Below are 21854 nucleotides of genomic sequence, written 5' to 3'. Positions count from 1 at the left end.
GAGCTTTGTCCAAAAATCCTTCCCGAACTTTTAAAATCACAGTTATGTGTCATTCATTCATAGTTGCTTGTATTTGCATTAAAATCAAAACTTACCAGTAACGCAAAGATGGAGTCCAATTTAGCAGTTCTCTCTGTACTTGGCAGATCCCTGAACTTAACGATCAGCACTTCTGTACTGTAATGGTGAATGGGACATTGGTTGAATGTTTCAACATGGTACCACAAAGTTATGAGCCAATACACATTGCTGCTAATTCATTGCAGTACAATATCAATACAAAACAGTGTGATACAACATCAGAGCCACTGCTCAATATGTGTTTCGCATCCATTGTGTTGCTATGACCCTGTCCTGCTCATTTCTGCTGGGGTATTATACTGGTATTATAATGGTATCCCAATTGCATTTTCACAAACAGTCCCAGTGTAATAATGTAGACTGTACTGTATGTGTATGATGAAATTGGTGCAACACCTTAGAACATCTGCACTTCCCCATGGATTCTGCCATTTTTCACTGTGGCTAACATGACAGTGCAAACTCAAGTCTGCGTTAGGAAAGAAGATATCATGATATTGTTTATATTACTCGAAAGGAAATCCTTTTTTCAGGCTAAAGACCTCAGCCCCGTCTTGGTTTCCTTAAGTAGCCTTTTGTGGGAGTTAAAAGTAAAGTACAGTCCAGACTTCACAAAAAAACACGTACTGGTATCCTGTTATTTTGAACAGGGCTGCAGAGAAAGACTGAGTAAGAGAAATACCCTGCAAAACAACTGAAATTAGGTACTCTCTTTTCCAAAATTGATTCACAGTGGCATTGCAATGGTTCTGTGCCAGTTGTGAATGATTAATAGAATAAATGGTAAACATTACAGTTTTTAACACACAAAACCAATAGAATAGTACCATTTGGTGCTCATGTTGTCCTGAGGATGTTCCTAATTAAGTGGCCTCATACTCAGCACCGTATTGAGTTTTTTTAGGAGTTCTAATACACATAATGTTAATACATACATTTTATTTAGTTTTTCTTAGAACAAAATGATTTAATTGATCTCAGAATTTTGGTAAATGTACAATTTGGCGTCCTGTCCCATATGGAAAGAACACATATTTTCTATATATTATACATATATGCAATGTATACCATTTTATATGTTACATATAGGCATCACATATCCATATATTGATGTACATATGTGCTTAATGTGTTTTAAATATAAGCAAAACAGGAACATGCATGATCAAAATTAATGATATCATGCGACTTGATTTGTATGCCATAAAAAGATAGATGAATGTGTGTGTATACAGACAGAGTAAATAAGGAATACGTTAAAAATGTTCACAAAAGTATATATACAAAAATGTGAGTTAATGCACTGATTCCAAATATGAAAATAACGAGAATAAGAAATACAAGATTTGTTTTCTTTATTAAAAAAATTAATTAATTAAAAAATTATCAATTTATATTTATCATACACCATAAACATTTTTGTAAATAGCATAAAATCACTTTCTGCTTAAAGCTGCTTTTTACCTGCAAAGAGTATATCAAACACGCAGGTCATTTAAGATACAAGATAGCTTAGTTACACAAGACACAATTAAAGCTACCTTAGCACCCATATCATCTCATTGTAACATTTTACCAAGGAACAACCCTTGAATAAATATTAGATTGTCTATCATACACAGGGACATATTTTCAAAGCGTTTACTCCAGTCTTTATTAACACCTATCTATATATCTTGTGTTGTCTTTTCTGTAAAGGACAAATCCTAGGAATTATATTTATATGAAAGTGTTATAGTGTCACATTTTATATTCTGATTACAGTGTGTAAGTATATACATGTGTTATATACATTGTGTGTATATTCTAATATTAATTTTCACATTTTAATTAGACAATGGATAATATGACATATGTAGTCGTTTGCATAAATCATTCACCAAATGAAGGGGTATATTTTCATTATAGAAAAAAAAACATTTAGATTATAAAATAACCATATATTTAAAGTATAAAAACACACATTTAGATTATACAAAATATATACAGTATAAGGTATAACAAACACACGTAGGTTATAAAACACATTTATTTAAAGTATAAAGACACATATTTGGAGTATAAAAAAAAATATGGAGAGCAATATGTTACATGTACTAACACATAAAGTCCTTATTTTGAAAATACTATAAAATCGGGCCAATTTCATAACCAATCCGTATATAATTTATATATGAACATACATGTGGACACATAAAAACCAAATGAAGAGAAATAGCAGCATATAACTGTAGCATATATTGCCTTTTATATAGTGAAATATAAGTTCTTTCAGTATGGGGTATGTCAACATGTGTTTAAAATGTGTACTGTATGCACGTATATGTATTGTGAGGTTGTATAAGCAGTTTTAATTTTCACTTAAACAGTGTAATACGGGCGTTTTCATGATTAAAGACACCTAATTGTTAACAGACACATTTCTAAAGCCCTGTGAAGATCAAACGCCTTTTTTTTTCGGCAGCTACAGTACCCTCTGCACGCTTTTACCAGGAGGTCTACCAGCAGAGGGTGTTGACATAGAGAATTCCACAACATCTCCTCCCATATAGACAATGGAACTGTAATGTGATCAGGGAGCAAGGAGGGGAGGTGGCAACCGAAGCAGCGATCAGTAGTCAAAAGCTCGCTAGAAAAACAACATGGATGCATGGCTACCTTGCTAGGAATAGTGATGTTGTTTTAAAAATGCCAGCTTTGCACATCTCACGTTTTCTTCTCCTACTTCTTTTTTTGGGCAACGTTTGGAAGGCTTTTACAAAATCCCTCCCGGATCAAGGCACGCTTGGTGAGTTTGGTGTTTAGATTTATTTAGGTAGCAGGGTGATAAGTACACCGTTTGCCTGGACTTGCCAACCCAGCCCCTTTCTTTTTTTTACAGTTGTCTGGTTCTCTAACGTATATAGACTGCATTGTGTTTTTTTAATAATAACATTTTGATTGAATACGTCAGGTATATTTTATGTATTGCGTGGAAACAAAGGGATTCTGCAAGGAAACCCCAGCAGATTCATGATGTAGAGTTGAATGGGAGGAGGTAAGAGAAAGCATGCATGTCACTGGGAAAGCGGCACAGATGCGAGATGCGGTATTATAGTCCACCATGATTTGTTTTGGATATTAAAAATAAAATAAAAACAAACCATACAGGGATGCGTTTAGTAGTACACGCAAGCAACATCAGTGTTTAATTGATATGTTATACATAAATACATATCCACATTCCTTGGTTTGCATGTATATGCAACGCATAACAATTAATAGTAATATGCGACATTTAGTTTCAGTTTAGCCGAATGTTGTTGATGTGGTGTTTATTGATAATGGTGTACTGTATTATTTTGTTCCTGTGTATATATTTCTGTACAGTACTGTTAGACTAGCCATATTATGCTTGGAATCTAATACAGTGTTGATAATGTGTAAACAAATAGGCGTATTATTATTATTATTATTATTATTATTATTATTATTACACCTAAAATATAAGTGATATTTCAAAACATTAACCCACAATATGTAGCGTGGTAGAATTGTCACAGGGCCCTACATAGCCACTGGTTTGAATGTTCCGCATTCAGTATTTTCTGTGACTCCAGATTATATTTTTGCCTTGGGTCATGGGAAAGGTTGGAGATCACATCTGTTTATTAATGTCAGTGCCATTTAATCAATTTCAGTATGTTGTTTAGCATTGCAAGATGAGATCAAAAGTGGTATTGTTTAAATATGCCACTCTTTTACTTGTACAAAATAAGTACTTTAATAAAACAAGCAAGACAGAAGATAATGCTCCTGGTCAAAGAAAATAAAACCAGGAAGTCTCTTCATCAAGCGGATTCCTACCCATTTAGACACTGGTGGACAGCAGTCAACAAAACAACACAATGGTCAATCTCTTTTCTTCAGTCTCTTCGCCTATTGCATTGTGCCACTTGGTGGCACTGTGTGCTTATTAACCCATTAAATGCCAATGTCCGCATTTGAGGACAGGCTACTTTGTAATTTTTTTGACATTTTTAACTGGCATCTACCTGTTATTTTAATGTTCTCTTTTAACTATATTGTTATGATAACTTACTATAATTTTGTTAACCTCAAAAGTTAAGTTTAAATGTAATTTATTTACATAAATACAGCTTGTGTTCTGAATTTTTTCACAGAAAGATGAATTTGGTACTTAATGGGTTAAACGTGCCAAATAAAGGAACTGCAGTTACAACACTTGGCCACTAGTGGCCCTGTGTGTTGTGCTAAAATACAATTGGAAGTAAACTGAATTAGAAGAAACTGTCTGATTGATTCTGTGTGCAGGATTTTCTAAAAACAGTGTTATTGTATCAAACTCGCGGTGTAGTAACGAGAGCTTTAGTAGCAAGTGATTTCCAAATGAAATGTGTTAATTAAATCAATCCGTTAATGCTTTGAAATTGAGTCTATGAGGTTGTTAGTGAACGCATTTCTCGTTAAAAAGCTTAATTATCGGAGGTCATGTACATCCATTCCTGTAAGGGGAACTTGTTAATCAAAATGCATGTTAACGAGATCAAGAAAAATGAATGGAAGCAGAATTCGCAGTTATGGAAACTACTAGCGTACAGCGAGACGGCTCTCCCACCAGCCAAATGGAAATAAAAATAAACTTCATTTAAAATTGTGCATTTTGTCATGCAGAATATACATTTATTTAGAACACTTCACATATGAAATGCTGATTTACGGCTATCTGGCGTGTGGGTAAAAATCAGATGGCACCGATATTTAAAAAAATATATATATAATTAAACCACATTTGTCTCTTACCCTCATTCGGGGGGATATTTTACCACAGTTTACTATATACAACTCTTTTAATGTTCATTGTGCAATCTTTTTTTTATTAAAAAGAAAAAAATACCGTAAGCCATCTATGTATATTGGTTGCAATTTATTTTCTGATGACATCTACTTGTGTATGTATTGTAGCATTTTTGGGTTCTTTTTGGGACAGAAATGAGACTGCAACCGTGAGTAGATTAAGGCTCAAGCCGTTTATTTGTGGTACAGCAATAATTAATGAAAATAATTAATTACAATTATTTTTTGCTTTTCCCTGTACACTTTTTCCCCCTCTATCTGTCTATCTCTCTACCTCTCTACACAAACCCTTCTGTCTCACTCTTGTCTTCCCTGAATCTTCTGGTCTTTTCCACGCACCCCCTTATATGCCCTCGCTCCCCCCACCCCTTACACAGACACCCGCTCCCCACATCTTTCCTGGAACCCCTTTCCCCTGTATGCACTGTCCTAATTCTCTCCCCTCCCCTCAGGATCGCTGCAGTATTTTAATATGTACGTTTATAGGCTATATATAAATACATACGTTTCAAGTGCCATTGGTGTTTGTAGTTGTTAGTTATTATACATGTATACCATGTATGTAACACTTCATTATATAGTTATTACATTTTTAAAATAACTCCCTAACCCAATACACAATTTGTTTATAATTAATTGTTTGGTGAATTTCTCTAATCATGCATTTTCTCTATTAGTGTTTGCTTGCCCCCGCGGTAACTGAACTCAACATGATTAGCCACAAAACACTTAGTTTTATAAGCACATTTTTTATGCATATAAACGTGTGAAGGTGAAAGTGTACATTGTACATAAAGTGTGGGGGGAGTCTGACAACATTACAAATATGTCTAGGCAAAATCCATGTCAATGATTTTTCTCAATCACATTCCTAGTGCATCGCTGTGTGTCCTTGACACCTGTTCTTCGTTCTTGTGTGGATAAGACACAGGTGTTAAAAGCAAATCCGCAATCACCTCAGGAAACTTTATTGTAATATCTAAAATGCTGTTTTCCATACCAAGATTTCAGTTGTATAATTCAAATAAAATTTACAGTACAGCTGTCATATAATGTACGTATGCAGAATTAAAATAGGTTACAGTTGCATTGATAATTTATTGGTATTTATTGGTAGTCACTGTAGCAATACAACAGATGTTCCGGAAGGTTACAAATGGTTAAAATAAGAATAAATCGAATTCATAACCACAAATATAGACAAGGCTAAAATATTTTCATAACTATAAATATTGAATTATCAAGGTAGTGTAAGATTTTAAACCTGGTCCTGTACACTCTCTCTCTGTATCGTCGGCGTCACAGACACGGTCTGTTAAATGTCTGTTTCAAGGTGAGTTATATACTCTTTCGTTAATTAAAATCCTCCTTTTCCAAGTGCAAATTATGACAATTAACACAGATTTGCTTTTAAATTCCCATGCAAACAAAAGAAATAGTCACAAGAAGCCCTGCTCGTTAAAATATTAACATTGTTTTGTAAATTGACATAATTTCGGAAATCACATTAGGACGATTATTTAATAACGAAATAGGCATAACAACTGCTTGAAAATGCCAAAATCAATGCTACATACTGATTTCTTGATTAACACTGGTTATCATTTAAGAACTTTTGAAAATCCTGCCCGATATGTCCAATAATGCCTTAGATCTGAATGTCTTAATCAACATCAGGTCACTTGCGTAACAAACCCCTCAAAAAATTAACTGATTAAAAAATAATGCTGATGCTAATGCATATGGGTGTAAATGTGACAATTGCTAGATTCCTAAAGAAATGCTAAGCAAGGATTTGAAATCAGTTTGTTATCTTATTAACACAAGCACCATCACTTTATCTTTTCTTTAATTAGGGTCATGCAGATATTTCTAGTACAATGTTAAACACGTTTCTGCTACTTGCTGCTAACCTGAGATCTGACCATGTGACAAACAGCACAGGAACAGTGATCTAGTCATTCTTCTTATTACTCTGTGTTGCTTGCATCCGTTCATAATAGCAACATTTTTTAACTTATTTTTGTAAATATAAATTGGACCGTTTCATATTTTACAGACAGATGGGTGCCTCCTTATATCCCCAGATTCGAATACTCTCAGCAATCAAATTCCTGATTGAATATCGGACTGGTAATAATTGACGCATTGAGAAAACTTAATTACTGTAAAGCAAGAAACAAGAAAATATGTAGACTTTTCACAAAAGACTTCAAATTCAACTGAAATATTCAATTGAGGCTTGTAAAATAATATCCATGGCGATCAATAATCGATTAGTTGTTGCATCTGTATAAAGACTGTCCTTATCAAGTTTCCATTAATACATTTCAATATATGTGTCAGTTTTAGCTTGTCCACTGTAGAATATCTGTCAAATGTGTTAATGGTTAGAAGTGATCAGTTTGACATTTTCAGGAATCCAGGAAGAAAAGCAACTTGTCAACATATCTCAGTAGTGTGTGTAATTACGAGGGGATTTCCGTGGTGTTCTAAACTCTAGACCTGAGGCTCTCAAGTACCCAGATATATAAGGATTTCCATTAGACTCCGGCTCATTAGATTGGAGGGACATTCCTTGTACACTCATTTTGTGTTTTGACAATTGTCCGTATGATTAAAAGATTTAACATTCCCGAGGATACATAAGTCAAAACACAAAGAAAGCAAAGCAATTGTCTACCGATTACCCAACATACAGTATTCCATTGATTGAAAAAAATGTTGTTTATTAAACTTTGTGTAACCAATTTATTTCACAAATTGTAACTACTGAAGCATAGTATTGTTTGAACAACAACAATATCGTCGGGCATGTGCTCCAGGGGCAAAAACACCAAGGTGCTCCCCATATAAGGAATGGCAGCGCCTTTTTAAGAATGCCAGCCAGAATTATTATTATTATTATTATTTATTTCTTAGCAGACGCCCTTATCCAGGGCGACTTACAATCGTAAGCAAATGCATCTGCTTGGTCTCCTACAACAGTATCCAGTGAGTGTTTCTGTTTGTGCAGTCAGTTTGTTCTCTAAGCAACCCCGTGATGGTGTCTGAGTAAAAAGGTTAATTTCATTTTACATGTTGTTTTCTCTCCATTTCCAACTTTTAGGGGTTCAGGGTTTTTTGGGGGGTTTTTTTAGGGTTACTTTTTTAATTGGAATTTTTAATCTGGCTGTAATTCTGCACAAAATGCACAAAATAAAGGAAAAAAGGTTAAAACCAGGTACTGTTTTATAATAGTAACACATAAAAGATGACAAGCATCATAATAATAATAATAATAATAATAATAATAATAATAATAATAATAAATTTAACACTAGAAGCCCCGCGGCAGTCATTTTGGCGGTTTTTGGTTTTAAAATGTAATTTTCTCCAGTCGTGTAACACATATGGGGCTGTGTGTTCATGTACCTTTCTGTCCGTATGTATTAAATATTCTCACAAAGCATGAAACACGGGAGTGCAGAAATAAAGGAGATATATTACATTATACCTAATAGCCCTGGGAGCAGTCACATTGATGGCCAAACAGAAAACAATTGTGTTTTGATAATACAGAACGGTATTCTATTTTATTATTTTTATTTACCAGCCCGCAATGTGTTTAGCTGCAATTAGAGTAGTCTCAACTCTCTGCCTGAGTGAATGACTGACAGTCTATTGTTTTTCAATCAGCCTTTTGGCTGGCGCCTGCTTGCCAGGTGCGCTGCTTTGGTCAGTCCATTAGCATCGAGACTAGTGAAAATAAATACTAGAGACCGTGGAGTTTTACAACACAACAAAATATGGAGTTGATGTTTTGGATCAGATGGCACGGAAGTATTCCGTGAAAGCTGGCTCCCAACGGTGGTCTGTTCAGGTGTTTTAAAATGCATTGGACCTAGCAGCCATCAACTCCTGGGTACTTTACAAAGACTGTATGGAGACGAATTTACCAAGGAGAGAATATATTTTACAGTTAGCACAGGAACTTCGCAAGAAGCATTTAGAACAGAGTGAAACTGCCAAGCGTGTACCCACAGCTGAAGATGCCAACCCCGCTGAGAGCCGCAAGAGCCGCCAGTGCCAGGTTGGCAAGTGCAATAAAAATAAAACTTCGGAAAGCTGTGCCCCTGTACAGAAAGGCCGCGTGGAGAAGCGTATTATCGCTGTTGATTGTGAACAGCCTTAGACTCAAGGTAAAGGAATACCATTTTGTCGAAAAAAAGACAAATAAGACTTTTTTTATAACTTGTTAATTAATTAATTAATAAATAATAATTTCTTAGCAGACGCCCTTATCCAGGGTGACTTACAATTATTACAAGATATCACATTATTTTTACATACAATTACCCATTTATACAGTTGGGTTTTTACTGGAGCAATCTAGGTAAAGTACCTTGCTCAAGGGTACAGCAGCAGTGTCCCCACCAGGGATTGAACCCACAACCCTCCGGTCAAGAGTCCAGAGCCCTAACCACTACTCCACACTGCTGCCCTTGTTGTGCTGCTGCACTTCTGTAAAATGTTTTCTTCTAAGTTTATTTATCTACGTCGTTCAGTTGCTTTTGCTCATCTGATAATAAACCGATTGCTGTTAAAAAGTTATAAATGTATTGCTATCGTTTCAGTTTTATAAATATGTATGTTGTAAAAACCGATGTCTGTTCAGATGTTTATTTATTTACATTTTCTTATTTTGATTTGATAAATGTTCATGTGTGTGTGTGTATATATATACAGACGTGCTCAAATTTGTTGGTACCCTTACAGATCATTGAAACAATGCTTCATTCCTCCTGAAAAGTGATGAAATTAAAAGCTATTTTATCATGTGTACTTGCATGCCTTCGGTATGTCATAGAATAAAGCAAAGAAGCTGTGAAAAGAGATGAATTATTGCTTATTCTACAAAGATATTCTAAAATGGCCTGGACACATTTGTTGGTACCCCTTAGAAAAGATAATAAATAATTGGATTATAGTGATATTTCAAACTAATTAGTTTCTTTAATTAGTATCACACATGTCTCCAATCTTGTAATCAGTCATTCAGCCTATTTAAATGGAGAAAGGTAGTCATTGTGCTGTTTGGTATCATTGTGTGCACCACACTGAACATGGACCAGAGAAAGCAAAGGAGAGAGTTGTCTGAGGAGATCAGAAATAAAATAATAGACAAGCATGGTAAAGGTAAAGGCTACAAGACCATCTCCAAGCAGCTTGATGTTCCTGTGACAACAGTTGCAAATATTATTAAGAAGTTTAAGGTCCATGGAACTGTAGCCAACCTCCCTGGGCGCGGCCGCAAGAGGAAAATCGACCCCAGATTGAACAGAAGGATAGTGCGAATGGTAGAAAAAGAACCAAGGATAACTGCCAAAGAGATACAAGCTGAACTCCAAGGTGAAGGTACGTCAGTTTCTGATCGCACCATCCGTCGCTTTTTGAGCGAAAGTGGGCTCCATGGAAGAAGACCCAGGAAGACTCCACTTTTGAAAGAAAAACATAAAAAAGCCAGACTGGAATTTGCTAAAATGCATATTGACAAGCCACAATCCTTCTGGGAGAATGTCCTTTGGACAGATGAGTCAAAACTGGAGCTTTTTGGCAAGTCACATCAGCTGTATGTTCACAGATGAAAAAATGAAGCTTTCAAAGAAAAGAACACCATACCTACAGTGAAACATGGAGGAGGCTCGGTTATGTTTTGGGGCTGCTTTGCTGCGCCTGGCACAGGGTGCCTTGAATCTGTGCAGGGCACAATGAAATCTCAAGACTATCAAGGCATTCTGGAGCGAAACGTACTGCCCAGTGTCAGAAAGCTCTGTCTCAGTCGCAGGTCATGGGTCCTCCAACAGGATAATGACCCAAAACACACAGCTAAGAGCACCCAAGAATGGATAAGAACAAAACATTGGACTATTCTGAAGTGGCCTTCTATGAGTCCTGATCTGAATCCTATCGAACATCTATGGAAAGAGCTGAAACTTGCAGTCTGGAGAAGGCACCCATCAAACCTGAGACAGCTGGAGCAGTTTGCTCAGGTAGAGTGGGCTAAACTACCTGTTAACAGGTGCAGAAGTCTCATTGAGAGCTACAGAAAACGTTTGATTGCAGTGATTGCCTCTAAAGGTTGTGCAACAAAATATTAGGTTAGCGGTCCCATCATTTTTGTCCATGCCATTTTCATTTGTTTTATTATTTACAATATTATGTTGAATAAAAAATCAAAAGCAAAGTCTGATTTCTATTAAATATGGAATAAACAATGGTGGATGCCAATTACTTTTGTCAGTTTCAAGTTATTTCAGAGAAAATTGTGCATTCTTTGTTTTTTGTGGAGGGGTACCAACAAATTTGAGCACGTCTGTATATATATACTTCAGTTGTTCAGATGTTTATGTGATGCACTCAATAAAAAAAAAAAAAAAAAGAATTACATCCAAATCTTTCTCCTTTCGTTATACTATTTACAGTGTTTTGAATACAGCCGTCAGAAAGACTGCTGGGGGGCTTCTAGGTATCTCCGGTCCTTCTAGTGTAATACATTTATTAAAAATGAAAGTGAAAAATGAAAACAAACCTGCAACTACATTTTTTGTCATTAGTTTTATAATATTGAGAAGGACAAACTTTGCAATTAAAACCTGCCTCAAAGTTTATTACAGCGTTACATTTTTTAATGTTCGTATTGTTTTTTACAGGACACATTTTATTCCAGTTAAATGAAGGGCTGCGTGGTTGGATCAAGGCTTTGTTCTTAGAGAGTGAGAGAGAAATTTCGCTATAAAAGTTCACACAAGGGAAATAGATCCTGAAAGCGAGTACAGTTCTGAGAGATTAAGGTTTCTCATTTTTATTTCACCTCCCACTTGCAGAATTACAAGTATTCGATTGCATTAGCAATCTGCCTGTAGAGATGACTGATTTACTTTTTAAATACATTTTCATCTTCCATTTCAGCTACATACTTCATCAAATACATTAGTAACTTACAGTATAGAGAACCATTCGTAAGGCACATACATCAAAAAAAGTGTAAAGAATTAGGATATTTTAAAGAGTAAATAATGCTGTTATAAGTGCAGCCATAAACATGCATCCCAAAACCATTGTGACTTTAGAGCACTTGTAAATCTTTGAAAACTAAAAAAAATATAGAGAGGCTTTTAATTTGTTGGTGATGAAAAAAAGCTTTTTGGAAAAGTAATTCTGAAATAAATATATTTTCTTTTTTCAGAAAATTGTGTTTTGCTACTAAAAAGGGTGGTATAGTCATCCCTGTAACTACCTCAGGCACAGTCTAAAGAGAAAAGCAACCCAAATGGTCTGTGCATGAGTGTAGTAAATCCTGATTCTAATACATGACTGTGTGGTTTATGTTCCTTCATTAGATTGATAGCTTAGTTTTATGGTAAAAGGAATATGGTAATCGCTCTTTTGATTTTATGGCATTCAAGAGCATTGCTGTAGTTTAAAAGGATATCAATGTCAGAAAGAGCTATTTGTTTTATAAATATTTAAATGGTTTGTTCTGAGCTGGCTTTACAATGTATTCCCGTGAGGATTCCACACTAAAAAAAATGAGATGGCCTCTCTTTTTGGTTCTGCACACAAATCAAGCGGACAGACTCTGAGCCCTCCCTTTATTTGGTGAAGACATTCTGTAAAAATCATTGTGTTGAAGCTTAATATGAACTGACTGACCGTTACTAGCTTCATCTTTAAAACACTGCAGTTATGCGACACACTGATTTTAACTCTGTGAACTGTCTTGAGGCCTATAGAGAAAATGTAGGCCTGTTTCAGTGGTCTTCTTTTCAGGGGGTGATTGAGGCCTTTTTATTTGTTGCAGTTCCTTACTCATTTTCAAATGTCATCAGGTTTATAAATGGTAAAGACAAAGCAGCTACTGAACTGATGTTGCCATGGTATCACAGTGGTAATAAATGTATTTTCTTTACACTGGTATTATACTTAGCTGGTAATCCACCACTTATATAATATGTGTTCCAAATCCAGAGCCATTGCTGGTAAGGCTGTGGTTTGCTAGTGGGGGTTATTCAGGGTGATACAATAGTATTTTTTTTTTAACTTTCCAGAAAATAGTTACACCTAGGGGAATTTTACAATTTGTTGTCCATCCATCGACAGTCCAAATGCACTTTTGACCTTTGTTTCATAGTCCAATTTCTGTGTTCTGTGCATATTTTAGCCTTTTAGTCTTGTTCCCCTTTCTTAACAGAGGTATTCTTACAGCAACACATCCTTTAAGTCCTGATTTCAAGAGTGACTTTCATACTGTTGATTTGATGGACAACGACACTTGTGCCTTCTGCCAGTTCTGTCTTCTTTCTATTCCTTAAGGATATTATCTTCAAGTATTGCTCATCCTTGTTAAACAACTTTTTGGGTCTTCCAGTCCTGGGTTTGTCAATTACTGTTGATGTTTCTCTGTACTTGTTGATTATGCTTCAGATACCACACCATAAAAATCGAGTGATGCGAGCTATTTCACTCAATTTTTTTCCTTCTTTATGCAAGTCAAGGTTGATATATAATAGTAGAAAACACTAGTGGAGGCTTTGAGTAAATTGTTGATGCTCATAATGCATAAGAGTAGAAAAATGCAACATCTGTAAGACTTTTGCAGATTAGTGTGTGTGTGTATATATACAGACGTGCTCAAATTTGTTGGTACCCTTACAGCTCATTGAAATAATGCTTCATTCCTCCTGAAAAGTGATGAAATTAAAAGCTATTTTAACATGTATACTTGCATGCCTTTGGTATGTCATAGAATAAAGCAAAGAAGCTGTGAAAAGAGATGAATTATTGCTTATTCTACAAAGATATTCTAAAATGGCCTGGACACATTTGTTGGTACCCCTTAGAAAAGATAATAAATAATTGGATTATAGTGATATTTCAAACTAATTAGTTTCTTTAATTAGTATCACACATGTCTCCAATCTTGTAATCAGTCATTCAGCCTATTTAAATGGAGAAAAGTAGTCACTGTGCTGTTTGGTATCATTGTGTGCACCACACTGAACATGGACCAGAGAAAGCAAAGGAGAGAGTTGTCTGAGGAGATCAGAAAGAAAATAATAGACAAGCATGGTAAAGGTAAAGGCTACAAGACCATCTCCAAGCAGCTTGATGTTCCTGTGACAACAGTTGCAAATATTATTAAGAAGTTTAAGGTCCATGGAACTGTAGCCAACCTCCCTGGGCGCGGCCGCAAGAGGAAAATCGACCCCAGAGTGAACAGAAGGATAGTGCGAATGGTAGAAAAAGAACCAAGGATAACTGCCAAAGAGATACAAGCTGAACTCCAAGGTGAAGGTACGTCAGTTTCTGATTGCACCATCCGTCGCTTTTTGAGCGAAAGTGGGCTCCATGGAAGAAGACCCAGGAGGACTCCACTTTTGAAAGAAAAACATAAAAAAGCCAGACTGGAATTTGCTAAAATTCATATTGACAAGCCACAATCCTTCTGGGAGAATGTCCTTTGGACAGATGAGTCAAAACTGGAGCTTTTTGGCAAGTCACATCAGCTCTATGTTCACAGACGAAAGAATGAAGCTTTCAAAGAAAAGAACACCATACCTACAGTGAAACATGGAGGAGGCTCAGTTATGTTTTGGGGCTGCTTTGCTGCGCCTGGCACAGGGTGCCTTGAATCTGTGCAGGGCACAATGGAATCTAAAGACTATAAAGTCTTTCTGGAGCGAAACGTACTGCCCAGTGTCAGAAAGCTCTGTCTCAGTCGCAGGTCATGGGTCCTCCAACAGGATAATGACCCAAAACACACAGCTAAAAGCACCCAAGAATGGATAAGAACAAAACATTGGACTATTCTGAAGTGGCCTTCTATGAGTCCTGATCTGAATCCTATCAAACATCTATGGAAAGAGCTGAAACTTGCAGTCTGGAGAAGGCACCCATCAAACCTGAGACAGCTGGAGCAGTTTGCTCAGGAAGAGTGGGCCAAACTACCTGTTAACAGGTGCAGAAGTCTCATTGAGAGCTACAGAAAACGTTTGATTGCAGTGATTGCCTCTAAAGGTTGTGCAACAAAATATTAGGTTAGCGGTCCCATCATTTTTGTCCATGCCATTTTCATTTGTTTTCTTATTTACAATATTATGTTGAATAAAAAAATTAAATATGAAATAAACAATGGTGGATGCCAATTACTTTTGTCAGTTTCAAGTTATTTCAGAGAAAATTGTGCATTCCTCGTTTTTTGTGGAGGGGTACCAACAAATTTGAGCACGTCTGTATATATATATATATATATATATATATATATATATATACAGTTCCTTGCAAAAGTATTCAGACCCCTGACTAATTCTCTCATATTACTGAATTACAAATGGTACATTGAAATTTCATTCTGTTTGATATTTTATTTTAAAGCACTGAAACTCAAAATCAATTATTGTAAGGTGACATTGGTTTTATGTTGGGAAATATTTTTAAGAAAAATAAAAAACTGAAATATCTTGCTTGCATAAGTATTCAACCCCTGTGCTGTGGAAGCTCCCAGGGCAAATTTGCACTCACTTCAAAATGGGGCCCTTAGTGTTCTTAATAAATGAATCTCTATAAAAACCTTTCATGGAAATCAGGCCTGCCTCAAAATAAAAGCAAGCAGTTCTAGCGATATTAGGCATACAAAAATAAGAAACAGAATAATCAATTTGGGTTTAATTGTTTAAAAAAATATAACCACCATTTTTTTTTATGTTTATGCTACTAAAATACCTAAACTAATGTCTCATTCAGCCAATCTTACTCAAGCATCATACTTACAGTTGCTACATAGGGCTGACACATTTGATCAAGAATCTGTACAATGAAGCAGTGGTTTTACAGCAGTGTAAATCCATAATACAAGTTAAGTTAAAACACTTGAATTATAAAATTCAACAGAGTGTAACACATACTGTATCTGGTGGAGTGAAGACGCTGCAGACTACTTTAAATCATGGCCAAAGCCACAAAGCGAACCTTGATAATTAGTTGTATTTTTTCTAATAAATAATGTGTGTAAATCACATTTAAACAATTGTTTTTTTCACTTATTAATATTACTAGTCAAGCAATCTAGCAATGCAATACAGTGCACAAGTCTGCCTTCCTTATTATTCACAATACCGTGATCCCACGGTTAACGAGGTAATATTTTTTGCAGCGGTAGTAATAACGCGGTGAGTTAATATCGTGGTATGCCGTTATACCGTGATATCCCGAATTAACCCTTTGCTGCCGACGCGTTCTAATTTTGTAACTTTAGGTATGATGACGAAACATGATATATCTCAGCCGTCCAATCAACTTTGTTGATTTTTTGTTTTTCATTGGGCCATAACCATGGCTTCGGTGAATATCCCCATGTAATTGGTTTAGGGCTGCGGTGGGTGTGGCTTTTTTATTTATGTTTCATTTTTGACTAAATGGAAAATTGTATTGACACTCACCCATTTGAAATGTCTATATCTCCCGTTTTACAAGCCCAAAAGTGCTGATCTGTAACTCATCTGTGTGTCTGTGTGCGTATGTGTACAGCTGCAGGGCACATCAGATGCCAACTGAGACAAAAAACGATTTACTGAAAAGACATCTAAGATATTCCTCTTATAAATGTGTTACTGTTATTTTTAATTATATACGTTTTTATTGTATTTCATGTCCTGTTTTGAAAATGTTTCTCTGTACGGAGGCGAAAGTAAATATGACAGTTGATCTGTAGCTAGCTAACTTATTTGCCATGTCAATGTTGTTTTATTGTTATTTTGTTTATTATTATTAGTGTACTTTGTTTCTGTGTGTGTAAATGATGGATAAGTATGTAGCTGTAGTCATTACTTTTATTATTATTTAGCTGTTTATTATTGGTAGTTTTTTTTTTACCCTATACAGTATTCACAAGTTTCTTCTTTTAAAAAAAAAAATAAAGAAATAATAATAATAATAATAATAATAATAATAATAATAATAATAAACATACTCAACATATTGTGTGGCATACATATCAAGAACTCTACACATAAATAATTAACTTTAATCACAAACGGGATTATTTTATTTTTCCAGGTTTCTTCAGTTTCACTTTTAGTTCTACATCCGTCATTTTGGCTCTTTTATGCACATTTGTTTTTGCATTACAAAACCTTATGTAGCTCTGCAATTGTACAAGCAATTTCAATTCTGATTAAATATTTGAAATCCTCATAAAATTGCACATCTCCCATATACTCTAACCTTTTTTCTACTTGGTTTGGAAATTATGAAAATGTGCACATTTTTGAAATATTATTATTAATATTTCATATGTCAATCTTTTTTTCAGGCGTTGCTTGTAAGACAAAATCTGTAAAGACCCTACAACAAAACAGGTGATGTCATTGGAAAGGTCTACTCAATACCTTTCTGTTGATATATTGGGTATTAATTTGTGGTTTATGGTTATTAAACTAGCACTAAAATAGAAAGTTGTTGGATACATGCACAATTTATAGTCATTCCTAGTAGGCGGCATAGGGTTAAGTAGAAAGTATGAATATACTCCATTTAAAAACCTAATGACAGGGTTCAAACTCGATGGCTTTCAAAACAAGATGATTGGGTCTTGTGATGGTAGAGAATACTTCCAAACATCCATACTGTCCATGTGTATTAGGTAATAAACACTGTGTCGGTCATCAGATCACACTGTCTTTTTTGAAATTCAGATGATTACCCCTGTGTCCTTATTAGGGCTCATGGCTCACAAACATGACTTCTCTCTAGGCACCGCTGGTACACCAGAGTGTAACCTGTAGTTGGAAGAAAACATCAGTAAAAAAATACAGCATACAAAACAACTCAGGGCAGGGGTACACATTAATGGTTACTGTACCAGCTGAACTTATGGAGAAGACATGTTTTTTTTAAAAGCTCTGACACCACATTGAGGGTTTTTTATCAGTATGTGATCACTTAAACAGAAACTAATATACACAGTGATTCGAAACAAGAAGAAGAACACATAAGTTGAGAACTGTGGTATTTCATACGTGTACCAAGTTGCTCTTTAAGATTGAAGGCTAGGTGACACCATTGACACTATGCAGGTAAAGAATCACATTGCCACAGTTTAAGCTATCCCAGCACTGAGGATAAATTGAAAGGCCTCTAGTACATTTTGTGAGCACCACCTCCTGAAAAATAGGATGGAAAGGGTTAAAAGGGCTTTGACCTTACTTTGTTCTCACGCTGGATTACGGCTGCATATACTGGTCAGGCCCTGGGACGGCTACTGGTATTAACAAGTTAATACAAACAGCTGTGTCAAAAGGCATTTTCCAAGCACCCTTTTTAGTATGGATGGTTAAAGATTGCACACACACAAGATCTCCCTATGCATATATCATATTGAGCTGGTTTCATACACCCTGATTAGCACTAATCGTGGACTACAGTACCTTACCCAATGTAACATGAGGTAGTCAGAGTAAAGCTATGGCCAAAGGTTTTGCATCACCCTATAGAATTAACTAATTTAGCTTCATAAAGTCGAATTAAACCTGCTGAGTAATGTTACATTAACATATTGATTTTGTAGTTTTCCATATGCTTAAAAAAAACCTGACAAATTGAAAAATGTGACTGAAAATCTACACTGAGTGCAGCTTTGCAGTATTGTGATCGAAATGTTTGTGCCGAAGCTTTGCTCTACACACGGCATGCGGCATCTGGTTGACCACTCCCACTCTAAATACATGCTTTTCAACTTGTACCTCGGCTGTGGGATAGTATTTTACATCGTCATGTATGCATGTGATACCAGTCTTAAGATCATGGTTAAAATGTTTAATTTCACAAAAATAGGTGAAACCAAAGTAACTGTGCTTCCCAAATCAAGCAGAGCCAGGACCTCTTTTCCATTTACATTTATGTTATGCATATATGGGTGGCTGCCTACAGCCACATTTACCACATTAACAACCTGCAAAAACCAGTATCCCCTACTGCACATTGCATGGGCTCTGGCTCATTTGGGCACTTTAGCAATGTGACCATACTCTTGACACCGGTAATACTGGTAATTTCTGAACCTGTCATTAGGTTTTTCATCCACAACCCCTTTTTTCCAGTCCCTTCACAGCCTTAGACCGCTCTTCAGCACCCCCTTTAAAATCAAAGTCTCGCTTACCCACTCTCCTCGTGTCTGAGTCGTTTCCGAAAGGTGGTGGCCAGAGATTCCAAGTCGACAGAAAAATGTGTTGTCGCCACAGTTCCTCAGCGGCCAGTTCACAAAGCCATTCACTGTTTTTGGGTCGCCTTATTTTTCTACTGTAGAGGGTAGGCCAGCATCTGATGAAACTAGTTTGCCATTTTTTGCCAGTTATGAGAATACAGATTATATATGTTATCACGTAACACAAACATGCCCGTTCTAAGCGGTTTCTAAGGATTTCACTTGTTTCTAGGTTCGTAGCCCCTTTTAATGCAGCTCCAGACACAACATGTAGGTGTTTTAAAGCACGGAGTACTAACGAAACTTTTTTTTTTTTACAGTTCCTAACTAAAATTGGATGGTTAAGCCATTTACCGATAAAAAGAACGTTATAAACACACACAAACAAAAAGGTTCACACACTACCTTTAGATAAACCACACAGGTCTGTTCACAGTGGCAGCCTCTTGCCTTCACACAGACTGCAGACTGCACCAATCAAACATTTACTGATACTAATTAAACAAAAAAAAATTAACAGGTAGTCAATTAAATAAACTTACACCTGTTGCTGTGCAAACACAGCCACACACACATTTATCTGGCAGGGACAGAAATCAACCCTGTCCTTGCCAACCACCAACACATTTTCTTCAGGCAGGGATATATATAGTCGCCACCACTTAGAACGGGTGCATTTGTGTTACGTGATTCGCCCACAGTAAGTTATGGACGGTATAAACTCCCACACAATAATAACCTGACATTCAAAATGTCCCCTAGTCACCAGTACAGTAAACAAAACAAACACGCGTGTATGCGGTTAACAATCTTTATTAAGATACTGTCTTTTAGATCCCGTGGTCTTTAATGAACGTCTTGCCTCTTCACCATTAGTAAATGTAGTACCTTGGTTCAATGATGAGCTTAGGGCTCTAAGAACAACTGGTAGAAAACTGAAGCGCCAGTGGAAGTGATCAGGTCTTGTTGTTCACAAAGAAATGTGGAAAAAACACCTTCTTGATTACAGATTATCCCTAAATTCTGCCAGGTCTAATTATTCTTCTATTATAACTGAGGGGCAGGGAAACCCTAGAGTACTATTTCAAACTTTTAATCAGTTTATAACACCAAAATGTGATGCAGGTACTTCAGTATTGGATTGTGATAACTATGCTAATTTCTTCACTGACAAGATTGTTAAAATAAGGAATTCTCTTATCCAATCGAGTGAAGATTTAACTGATGTGGGTATCAAGACCATAGTACCTCCACATAGACTTGCGCATTTTGCTACAACTGATATTACTGATGTTTTAGATATTATCAATAAAGCTCGTTCCACCTCTGTTCTTGGTCCTTTACTTTTTAATTTGTATATGCTACCATTGTGTAATGTGATCAGACAGCATGGTTTTAATTTCCACTATTAAGCTGATGACACCCAGATTTATTTTAAAATGAGTTCAGATGATGTAAACGTAAACTCCAGACTGTCAACTTGCCTTGACAAAATAGGGACTTGGATGTCAAAACATGTTTTGCAGTTAAATGTAAATAAAACTGAATTTCTTTTAATTGGCTCTAAAACAGCATTAAATAAAATCCCACAACCAGTGACCTTTGGCAGCCTCCCCATTACCTCTTCCCAAGCTGTGAAAAGTCTTGGAGTCTTAATTGATTCTACTCTTGGTTTTCAGCATCACATTTCAACTGTAGTGAAGTCTGCTTATTATCATGTGCGGAATATATCTCAAGTCTGTTTGTATCTTGCAGAATCTGACGTAGAAATTTTAATTCATGCATTTGTTTCATCCCGTCTGGACTATTGTAACGCCCTATTGGCTGGTCAACCTTGTAAACTTATCAGTCGCTTACAGCAGGTTCAGAATACAGCTTCACGAATTCTGACAGGTACAAAAAGATTTGAACATATTACACCTGTTCTTGCCCGCTTGCATTGGCTTCCGGTGAAGTACAGAGTTATTTTTTTAAATTTTATTAATGACATTTAAGGCTGTCTCTGGAAATGGCCCTGCTTACATTAATGATTTGCTTTTACCTTATGTCCCTTGACACCAATTGAGATCTGCTGATGCTGGGCTTCTGGTGACTACAATGATAAAACGTAGCTCTTGTGGTGGAAGAGACTTTAGTCATTATGCACCTGTATTATGGAAAAATCTTCCAATTGAAATCCGTAAAGCTAGCTCAATAAATGCATTTAAATCAAAGCGTAAAACACATCTTTATGCAGAGGTCTTTTTGTAGATTGGGATGGCCTATCTTAGAATTTTGTTAATATGTACCACATTACTTCAATTTGGCGCCGCAGCGTTTAGTTTAAATTGATCAAAATGACTGCGGCGATTTACGAGGGTGGCCTTTATTACTAATACTATGCTTTACAAACGCTGCAATATTTTATTAAATTATTTAAGGCATTTTAGAAATGGCACCATGAGAGGCTCCGATCTGCAGTACTATACTCTTGTGTGTTTTTGGGGCTTGAATACAGTACATTTACTGACAGTTAACGAGAGCCTATTAGGTGGGAGTTGGGAGGTCAGGGGAGTACTGTACCAGCGAATCAGGAGTGTGTATTGGTTGCTATGGGGCGGGACAAGAAGAGGAGAGAGAACAGTAGTTGAGTTGTTTTTCTTAACGAAAAATATTACCTCTGGATATCGGTTTC

The 21854-nt window shown here is 36.1% G+C and overlaps 1 protein-coding gene across 2 annotated transcripts in view; it reads left to right on the top strand.

Annotated features, from left to right (window-relative positions):
- The first annotated feature begins 2565 nt into the window (after positions 1 to 2565).
- Positions 2566 to 21854, top strand: part of fam171a2a (family with sequence similarity 171 member A2a) — an 83893-nt gene continuing 64604 nt past the window's right edge. The window contains exon 1 of one of the 2 annotated variants that reach the window (XM_059006774.1): positions 2566 to 2869. In XM_059006774.1, coding sequence (XP_058862757.1) covers positions 2728 to 2869 — 142 coding nt within the window. In that variant the 5' untranslated portion in view covers positions 2566 to 2727. The remainder of the gene's footprint in view (positions 2870 to 21854) is intronic. The other variant, XM_059006775.1, reaches the window with a different exon arrangement.

This window comes from Acipenser ruthenus, chromosome 33 (genome assembly GCF_902713425.1).
Source record: "Acipenser ruthenus chromosome 33, fAciRut3.2 maternal haplotype, whole genome shotgun sequence".
In the NCBI taxonomy this organism is placed as follows: domain Eukaryota; kingdom Metazoa; phylum Chordata; class Actinopteri; order Acipenseriformes; family Acipenseridae; genus Acipenser; species Acipenser ruthenus.
This window is presented reverse-complemented; position numbering and strand designations above follow the sequence as displayed.